Raw genomic sequence first — 10,197 nt, 5'->3', positions numbered from 1 at the left:
TCCACATACCACCGCTACAAATTTCACTATATTGAAAACCAAGATTACAAAGAGAATTTCCTTACAAGAACCAGTTCTCTGCAAACTCTTTTCTTGTCACTCTCTATTATTCTCTCTTGCACTCCATGTCTTTAAAAAAAAACCAAGAAACCACCTGCTACCATAAAATATAACTTATTTTAGGGCTACAACACAATATATGTCAAGTGCCTAAAATATCCTTAAATCACATATATTAACAACTATGTGATTTTGGAAAGCAGAGAACCTGAGAAAATTTGATTGGAAAATGTGTCGAGTGAGGAGCCCGGAACATCCTCTACTTATAGATCAAGTATCTTGCAATAGGATGGAGGCAACTAGAATATTTACAACACCTTGTATTTCATATGCAAACCCAACGTTGGAGTATCCCAATATGTATATATTGCATTCTGCTACGTTGCAGTTGATGGAAACTTTCCTCCTGGATAAAATTTTTGTCGACTTGACTAGAATTAATAACCAGTAATGGTTTTTCTGACCTATGAATGTAGACCCGATAATGCTCATCATCTCTTCGTGAGTGGTATAGGATTTCAGCAGGAACTATAGAAGCTCGTTCAGTCATAGAAGCTTGAAGCTCTACTTGAGGGTCTAATTGTTGTTCAATAGTGTGTACTGGTGCCGTCCTTCCAGCAAGTCTTCTTCCAATTCGTTGTGTTGTTCTTCGAGCATTGTGTAGCCTCCTTTGGTTTTGTCTGTATTCTCGTATTTGATCTTCAAACATTGGGGCAGTTGTAGTGAGTTGCTCTGTTGTCTTCTGTCCGCCATCACTTTTTGAGCTTTGCTTGTTCTTGTTTAAGAAGTTTATACGGATCTTGGAAGACTCGGAGTTTCCCTACAGTTTCCTTAGGTTTTTCGGTTTGTCCCAAGGATAGGTTTTGAAGCTTGTGAATTAGGTCGTCAGGTATGGTTGGAGAATTCTTTTGCTTGAGCCTTTCTAGGATAGAATTAAGGTCTGTTTGGATTTCGCGTAAATTTTCAAAAATTTGGGCCAACAGTTGGAGTTGTGTATTATTTTGTTTGATAATTGTAGAGAATGAAGAATTAGCTCCTTGATAATCACTGGGTTTAGCAAAACCTACTGCCGGTGACTCGATGGGATTAGTTGCTTGGATTGCTTCCCGGTATGGTAAGGTGTTTTTTGTTATAACAAAATTGCTCATAAACACTAGGTTTAAGGATAGTTACTTATCCTGAAACTTACTATTGTCAAAAAGGGTAGTTCCTCACCAAGCTAGACTCACACAACTGTTTGCTTGGACTTATAAGGTCGATTGCCTATATTGCCAAGGTAAGACTTGTTCTTTTGTTAGCTTAGTTTGCATAATACCAACATTTTAACAATAATAGTTCATGAAAAGACTAACCTCGCTCTGATACCGAAATAAAAAGGGGGAGGAGGGTTGGTTGTGGATCGAAACCGCAAGTAAGAAATAAAAGAGATAATAACTTACTTAAAAGATGTAGACTCTTCTTATTTCAAACTTCAAAGGTTTTTATAGACCCTTATAGAACTTCTCCTAAGTAAGGCTCAAGGGATTCTTGAATGCCTTGCAAAGGAACACGAATATGCCTTATATAGATGAAGGAAAAGCTCTTCGAGTGCTCATAGGGTCCCATCGTCAAGATGCTTTCCTTATCTGATAAGAATGAATATCGTGAGGTGTCCCTAATAATACATAGTGCTTACTTTATAGCACATAAAGTAGGATAAGATTCCTTTATTTACAACACAGCTTGACATAAAGTAAAGTAGGATAAGGTTCTAGCGCATAAAGGTTTTGTTGGGTCAGACCTTGAAATTATTCATCCTACGCACTGCGTCACTGAGTAGGCTTGCTGTCAGTTCTAGCTGGTGGTCCGCCTGTCTTGTGATGGGATGCCTCAGCTGTTGGCATTCTCGTAACTTAGGGGAGTGTAGTATTCGGAGTTGTTAGAGGGCATTAGTGGCTTGTACGGCTGCCCGTTGTTGGATGTTGTGCCGCTCTTGCCAGATTCTTTGATCCTCTTCGAGGGATATCGGGTACTATCTTTGCAGTAACTTCTGGTACTGCTCAGCCAATTGGAGAGGTTGTTGATTACCTTCAAAATTTCCTTCTCTGCTTCCTGGGTTGTTGACGAACTTCCTTCATTGCTAAGGGAATCAATTCCAGCCCGCCAAGTATCTGCTCTGGCCATTCTGAAATGACAAGACAAGTTATTAGCTGTGATAGCGCATTAGCTAATTGATTGTCCTTGCTGTCAATATGTTCGAATTGAATTGGGATGTCGGTGTCGGTTATGTAGTCGGTGAAGGCTAACCACCGGATTCGGGAAGGTTTATTGGAAGCAGTTTTCCCGAAAAAGCTTATAATTGCTTGACAATCAGTTCGGATAATCAGCTCCCGTTTATCAAGATAATAAATCTTAAGGGCTTCGAGGGTGTTCATGACCGCGTGTATTTTCGCGTCTATTGTAGATTTGAGGGGTGAATACTTGCCGTTGGCATATGCACAAACCTTTTCTGAAGACTTCGGGTCAAATTTGCATCTTTTCTATTTGCATATGCCACCCCATCCTTCTACACACCCGTCTGTTTCAAGGATGATAAAACAATTTTCAGGAGGGACTTCCAGATCAAGAAGATTTTAGACTGTTTCTTTTGTCCTTTTAACTAATGACTAGTCTTGAAAATTCATTCGTTTATCACCAGTGGGACTGGTTTTTGTATATAGAGGCCCAAGAAACTTGCCAAGGTTAGGGATATAGTTGCAAGCATAATTTAGAATACCTAACCATGATCGCATGCCTTTCTTCGTCATTAGGTCCTTATCCTGGAATTCCGTGAACTCCGTTATCTTGGTAACAATATGATGTTGAAGCTTTATCTTTCTATTTCCATGTACGGCTCTAAGAAATTCAATTTCAGGGACTGCTATTTTTATTTTAGATGGACTAAGAATTAGCCCATTCTGTTGACAGATACTGAGCATTATTTTCAAGTGCTTCCCGTGCTCAGCTCCATTTTTTGAGAAGACAAAAATATCATTAATGTAAACTGCTATAAACTCCTCAGTGCCTCTAAAACAATTGTCCATTTTTGGTTGAAAAATTGCTGGTGCATTTTTGAGGTCAAATGACATTACTAGCCATTCAAATAAACCATCAGACACCTAAAAGGTTGTCCATTCAATTGATTCCGGGTGCATTGCAACTTGATGAAATCCGCTTTTAAGGTCAAACTTGGAATAAATAGAACTTGTACTGACCTTTTGTAGGATTGTATTAATACCTGGTAAGTTGTACTGGTCTTTATTTGTCAGATCAATAAGCCTCTTGTAATTGAAAACCATACGCTCTTTTCCTTTTACTTCTCGACCAGTGTCTGGATCAATAGTTGTCCTAGAATTAATAATTATTGTTGTTGTTCTGTGACGACTGTGGCTAGGTCTAATAATTTGTAACTTTAATAATGTTTCAATATGTCGTGAGAACGCTGCTTTCTAGTTGGGAGTAAGATGCTTGAGTGACCTGTCTTCTATTATAAAATCTGGGTTTTTGATGTCCAAATAACACAAAATTTTGTTTTTTTGACCAATGTTGTAGGGGATTTTCCCCTATGAATCCTTGCTTCTTTAACTCTTTTAATAGAGGTCCGAATTGTTCTGTGAAAGATTGTGGGGACTTGCCAGTAGTATAAGATACTATTTCTTTAATCTGAAGATATTCATCCTCTTCTAAATCAAGCTCTTTTATAGCAGCTGTAGTATCTGCAGAGGGAAGGGTGTTGATGATAGTTAAGTTTTTATAAAAGGTAACAACATTACCTTCAATCATAACCCCTCCGTTCATTGCCCTGATGAAATTGTAACCAATAATCATCTGTATTTTATCTCCAAGGACCATTGGAAAACTATATATATAAGGAATGCGGAAATTGTTATCACCAATTGTCATTCGGCCTTGTCTCATCTTTAATTTGGCTGTTTGCTGAGAATTATTCCATTAAAATGGACTAAGAAGGTATTCTCCTCCAATGCTTCTTTAGGAATTGAATGTTGGTCGACACAGCAAGTAGTTGCGCTTGTGTCTAATATTGCTTTTAAAGAGAATTTAGGAATACCTGGGATGTCCATCTCAACTTGTAAATTATATAATATGTTTTTAACAAGCCGTGGGCCTTTGCCTTCATGAATTGCCGAAATACCCTCTGTCATTTCTGAATATAACATATGAGCAGTTTTCTCTTATGAGGCTACCTCCTTATGGAGTTCTGCATAATTTGCTTGAAGTTCACCTTCTAAAAGGAGTTGCTCGTATAGATTTTTGTAATAAGAGACTTCTTCTGAAGTCTTTTAATTTCGGCATCGCACCAGGAGATATACTTTTGTTGTTCCTGCAGTAATTTGTTAGGAAAAAATGGTGTAGAAGTAGCAGGTATTACAGGTACCTATTTACCGAAATAGTATGGGCCACAAAGGTTGTAGGAGGTTATTAGGCATTTGGGGCAGTGTATTCCCTCTTGCATTCGGTACATCTTGTTGGTTGTGGTGGGAAAGTATCACCATTAGCGTGCCATTCATGCTGGCACTGGTACTGTTCATCTGAGACCTTTATTTGGGGACGATATCCCCCATTAATTTGCCCTAGCATAAAAATATTTTCAAAGAGGGTTAGAGTTTGTATTGACCTTTGGAGATCACCAGTATCTTCCTCTCCTTCTAAAATGCTAAATATTGCATCACTTTGATCTTCCCCTTCTTGAACAGATAATATGTTACAATCTTCAGGAATATCCAACTGTTCAAACATGGCTACACTCTTGGAGCTTCTTTTATCATTAGGGCATTCTCTAGCAAAGTGCTCTTCCTGGCCACAAAGATAACATTTGCATTTTTTGTTTTTAAGCAAATGCTTCCTCTTTTCAATGCGTGCATGAATGTCGTGTGGTTTTCCTTTATATGTTTTGCTTATCCGAAGGCCATATTTCTTTGATCCTTGTATAATACCCTGGTATGGGTATTTGACTCTAAAAAAATAAGGCTTTTAGAGATCTCTTGAATGCGGCGTCTTTGCATTCTTGTTCTAAGAACTTTAAGCAAATAGTACTCTTGGGATGACGCCAATTGTCAGGCCTGTATATTTTTCTTCAAAGGCTGTTTTAATTCTGGTACCAAGATCTCCAAGCATTTTAAACCAAAACTTTTCTGATAATTCTGGACCGGTGTAAAGCCTTCCCGTTTTGGAAGCAAGTCGCATATAATCGTTCATGTATTGTACAATGTTTTTGACGTTATCACATGATAATTTTTCCAAGTTTCGATATGCTTCATCTTGTATAACAGTGGATCCTTGTGTGGGGTCTTCTGAGGAAAATACCCTTCTCATTTGAGAAATAATATTCTGAGTTCCTCTTCTGTAAGTGCCTCATATTCAGTGGGGTATGTCATTCTCCACTGTATCCAAGCTAGCTTTTCTATTTCTTCTAGGAGATTTTCCATGTATTCAATTTTTTCACTTGGATCGGTAAAACCCTGAGCTGCTACATGGTTGAGGGTTATAGACTCCCATCTAGAGAAAGCGTCATGGAACACAAAAATGGCCCCTCCTTGTTGCTGGGCTGAAGGTAGGCTCCATATTTCATTATTAGATCCGCCCTTTAATTTAGTATGTTCATGATGAAATGTAGGTTGAACGGGTTGGGATGTTCCAGGTTCTCTTATGGTTGGTGGATAACCTGGTAGTCCCATAGTATTATCTTGTGGAGGCTGATAAGGTGAGATAACTGTACTTGTGGAATAGATTTGTTGTTCCACGGGTTCTAGTAGCTCTATGGCTAATAGTTGCCGAAGCATGGGATATTCCATCTCATGTCTTGCTACGATTAATTGTTATGGGGCAGGGGAGATGAATTCATGTTGTTTACTGGAGAAAAGATTTACCCAGTCTTCGGAGATATCATCATCATATATATCCCAAACAGCTTCCTTGGAATTAGAAAGGCTTGCCAAATACTGAATATAAGAAAAATCATCCTCATCATCTGCGGAGTCCATAGAAAGTTCCTTGGATCGGGGTACGAAGGCCTATGGGTTTGTAGTCCCTGCAAGGTTTTCCGATGGTTCCTTCAGAGAATGGGATTCTTCTTCAATGAACATAGATATTGTATGTTTTTCCTTTGGCAAGAATATATCCCAGTTTGGTTTATGCCTTGTTGTATAGGGTACGAAATTACTAGTGGATGCATCGGTTGAGCCAAATCTATCTTCACCCCTTGCGGTTGTTGTTAATCTTGGAACTTCATAAACATCAGGAAGAATTATTTTTTCAAAAATTATTTGTGCCATCGCCATTCCTTGAGTAATAATCACTTGTTGGTCAGAATGATTAAATATCATAATTTAATTTCTCCTCTGTAGTCTGAATCAATAACACCGGCCCCTACATTAAGGCCAAGATTCTAGGCTGCGTTAGAACGAGTTGCTATGCGGCCATATGTTCCCCAGGGAATTTCTAGGCTAAGCCTGGTTGAAATCAGGGCTCGCCCTCTGGGCTCTATGATAGTAGTTTTGTCCGCCGCTAAATCAAATCCAGCTGCTCTCGAGGATTTTTGTTCCAGCATTACTGCAGAGTTAGTTAGACGATGAACTAAAATATAAAGATATTCTTCTTTATCTGATGAGGCTTGAATTTGGTTGTAGTCATCTTCATATCCAAGGCAAATATCAATGCCTGGGTACTTTTCTATGAGTTCGCTTTCCTCTTCTTCTTGTATAGGGCAATCCCTTGCTGCAGTGTAGTTAGAGAAGTTAACAGATATTCTTCCATCCATAAGATTATGACTATTTACCTCTGTGGGTTGCAATGGTATGCATATTTAGGTAGGTTGTATTACCCAGTCCAGCCCTTGTAGTGGTGTGGTTGGATATCACCTTCCAGGTAAAGCACGTACCCCATGACTTGTTAGATAATCAACAACACCTTGTATTTCATATGCAAACCCAATGTTGGGGGTGTTGGATAGTCTTCCGACCATTCCTCGCGTTATTAGCAGGTTGGCTTCACCATGTCGCCACTGATCATAGCCCCTGGTCAAAATAGACAGTTGTATGTTTCTATAAAAGTCATTAATGGTCATCATAATGTTAGGAATAACATAGTCCATTTGACTTCCTCTGGTGAAATTAATTTCCATGGTAGCAAGAATAGCTTGGTCTCCGATCCATCTGTTATCTCGAAAGATAACAAGTGCCAGCACACCTTCTTCCTATTTGTGTAGAGTTTGAATTCGAACTTGGAGTATCCCAATATGTATATATTGCATTCTGCCGCGTTGCAGTTGATGGAAACTTTTCTCCTGGATAAAATTTCTGTCGACTTGATTAGAATTAATAACCAGGAATGGTTCTTCTGATCTGTGAATGTAGACCCGATGATGCTCATCATCTCTTCGTGAGTGGTATAGGAACTATAGAAGCTCGTTCAGTCATAGAAGCTTGAAGCTCTGCTTGAGGGTCTAATTGTTGTTCAATAGTATGTACTTGTGCCGTCCTTCCAACAAGTCTTTTTCCAATTCGTTGTGCTCTTCTTCGAGCATTGTGTAACCTCCTTTGATTTTGTCTGTATTCTCGTATTTGATCTTTAAACATTGGGGCAGTTGTAGTGGGTTGCTCTGTTTGTCTTCTATTCGCGATCACTTTTTGAGCTTTGCTTGTTCTTGTTTAAGAAGTTTATACGGATCTTGGAAGACTCAGAGTTTCCCTACAGTTTCCTTAGGTTTTTCGGTATGTCCCAAGGATAGGTTTTGAAGCTTGTGAATTAGGTCGTCAAGTATGGTTGGGGAATTCTTCTGCTTGAGCCTTTCTAGGATAGAATTAAGGTTTGTTTGGATTTCGCGTAAATTTTCAGAAATTTGGGCCAACCGTTAGAGCTGTGTATTATTTTGTTTGATAATTGCAGAGAATGAAGAATTAGCTTCTTGATAATCACTGGGTTTAGCAAAACCTACTGTTGGTGATTCGATGGGATCGGTTGCTTGGATTGCTTCCCGGTATGGTAAGGTGTTTTTGGTTATAACAAAATTGCTCATAAACACTAGGTTTAAGGATAGTTACTTATCCTAAAACTTACTATTGTCATAAAGGGCAGTTCCTCACCAAGCTAGACTCACACAAGTGTTTGCTTGGACTTATAAGGCCGATTGCCTGTATTGCCAAGGTAAGATTTGTTCTTTTGTTAGCTTAGTTTGCATAATACCAACATTTTAACAATAATAGTTCATGAAAAGACTACCTTAGCTCTGATACCAAAATAAAAAGGGGGAGGAGGGTTAGCAAGAAATAAAAGAAATAAGAACTTATTTAAAAGATGCAGACTCTTCTTATTTCAAACTTCAAAGGTTTTTACAGACCCTTATAGACTTTCTCCTAAGTAAGGCTCAAGGGATTCTTGAATGCCTTGCAAAGGAACACGAATACGCCTTACAGAATAAAGCACATTCTGTTGAAAGTCAAAGCCAAAAATTGGAAAGTTGCAGAGAACAAGGAGAGGTTCAGGAGGCCAATCCACTCAAGTATGAAACGGAGTGGCATCAGCTTAAGTGGGCTAACTCAATTATCCTATACTAGTTGGAGAGTTTGTTGAACTACTATTATATATAGAGATTTCCCAGCTATGCATCTAATCCCAACGAGATGAGGATAGAAGTGAGTCGCTTGCATCATCATCATGTAGTCTCTACAGTAGATGAAACTTTCAATGGATTCTGCTTTCCACTTGTAGGCTTCTATTGATGTTGGAAAGCCTACAAATTACAACTTGGTTTATATTGAAGGTTGTATATGATAAATTAAATGTCTAATAGAAACCCAAAAGCTATTTTAATTTTTGTTTTAGGTTCTAACAATTCTATACTTCATCCCTATGATCTGAATGTGTGGGCCTTTTTTTTCTAGTTCCTAGGTAGGATCTTGATTTGGGAACATTGGATTTTACCATTTCTAAAGCACAGGAAAATAAGGAAAATATGCAAGACTTGGAAAAATTACAAGAGAGGAGATTGTTAACTAGTATATATATAGTATACAAAATTGGTAGAAGGTACAAACATTAGCAGTTCCTCTAAAACTTGAATGCTAATGAGGGTAAGTGGCCAATAAGCCATTACAAACTGAAGAAGTTAAGAACTGCAACTCTGTTTCGGATTATTCTTCTATACAAGAAATCTAATCCTTCTTCACTATGTTCAATGCTGTTCTGAAACATCTGCAATTGGAATTGAATCTTCGGCACACCTCCATCATTAGCTTCAACATCCTCACTCTCATCCTTGCATGCTATTTTCCTCTTATGCAATGCATTTGAAATAAGAGACCATCTGTTGGCTTTTGTCTTTGGCCTCGGCATGGATGAGAAGTTAAAGATGGACTGAAGAAGAGAAACGGTGAGCTCTCTTGCTTCCTTCAAAATTTTGAACACCTTCAAAGAATCAAATTCCTCATCTCCAATGTAGCTCAAAGCAGCTTTATCATCCATATGGTTCAGTGCTCTAAAGCAACTTTGAATATTCTTCCGCAACTTTTTATCAGGAAGGATGTTAGTGTGCATGTCTATCTTAGTCACTTCTTCTCCTTGTCTTCTAAGGGCCATTTCGTGGCCCCTAATATGCTCTTTTATTTGTTGGATGCTATCTCTCAGGGCGGCAAGCAAGTCTTACAGCCTCCATCCATTTCTTCTGTTGGTTATCTGAGCAGTGCTGGTTGCTGCTAGGCAAATGAAGAAGCTCATTGATGCACTCATACAAACTTCCAAGCACCTTTAGCCCATCCAATATCATATGGGATGTTAAAGAGGATTGAGCTATAAAAGACTTGAGCTTCCTCAGCTCTTTCTCCGTTTTGAGCCGGGAAGGGTGATCTTTGGATGGTAGGCTGATGGATCGGACATGGGAAGGCTGACTTGCAGCCATTATTACTAGGTGATGTTGGAAAATAGAGAACCTGAGAAAATTTTATGGGAGATGTGTGGAATTTGGAGCCTGGAATTTCCTCTTATAGATCAAGTATACTGAAGCTGAATGGAGGCAACCAGCATCTTTACAGATAAGCTCAATATGACAACTGAAGCCTACAATTTGGATCTGGTAACCTTTTCTCTTAGCAGGACGAATCATTT

The 10,197-nt window shown here is 38.7% G+C and overlaps 1 protein-coding gene and 1 long non-coding RNA gene across 2 annotated transcripts; both read right to left on the bottom strand.

Moving 5' to 3' along the window:
• LOC122047170 lies at window positions 1-6,995 on the bottom strand. Its single transcript, XR_006130493.1, has 2 exons — window positions 269-6,995; window positions 1-154 (listed from the first exon to the last, which is right to left on the bottom strand). It is a non-coding gene; the product is annotated as an uncharacterized LOC122047170 (long non-coding RNA).
• Window positions 6,996-9,186: 2,191 nt separating this feature from the next.
• LOC122048703 lies at window positions 9,187-9,672 on the bottom strand. Its single transcript, XM_042610236.1, has one exon. It carries the CDS (start codon window positions 9,670-9,672, stop codon window positions 9,187-9,189), a length of 486 nt encoding a protein of 161 aa, XP_042466170.1.
• Window positions 9,673-10,197: the final 525 nt, after the last annotated feature.

Source organism: Zingiber officinale, chromosome 2B, assembly GCF_018446385.1.
Source record: "Zingiber officinale cultivar Zhangliang chromosome 2B, Zo_v1.1, whole genome shotgun sequence".
In the NCBI taxonomy this organism is placed as follows: Eukaryota; Viridiplantae; Streptophyta; class Magnoliopsida; order Zingiberales; family Zingiberaceae; genus Zingiber; species Zingiber officinale.
This window is presented reverse-complemented; position numbering and strand designations above follow the sequence as displayed.

Coding starts and splice junctions, on each gene's coding strand:
- LOC122048703 (XM_042610236.1), bottom strand. CDS start 9,672: ATGGCCCTTAGAAGACAAGGAGAAGAAGTGACTAAGATAGACATGCAC.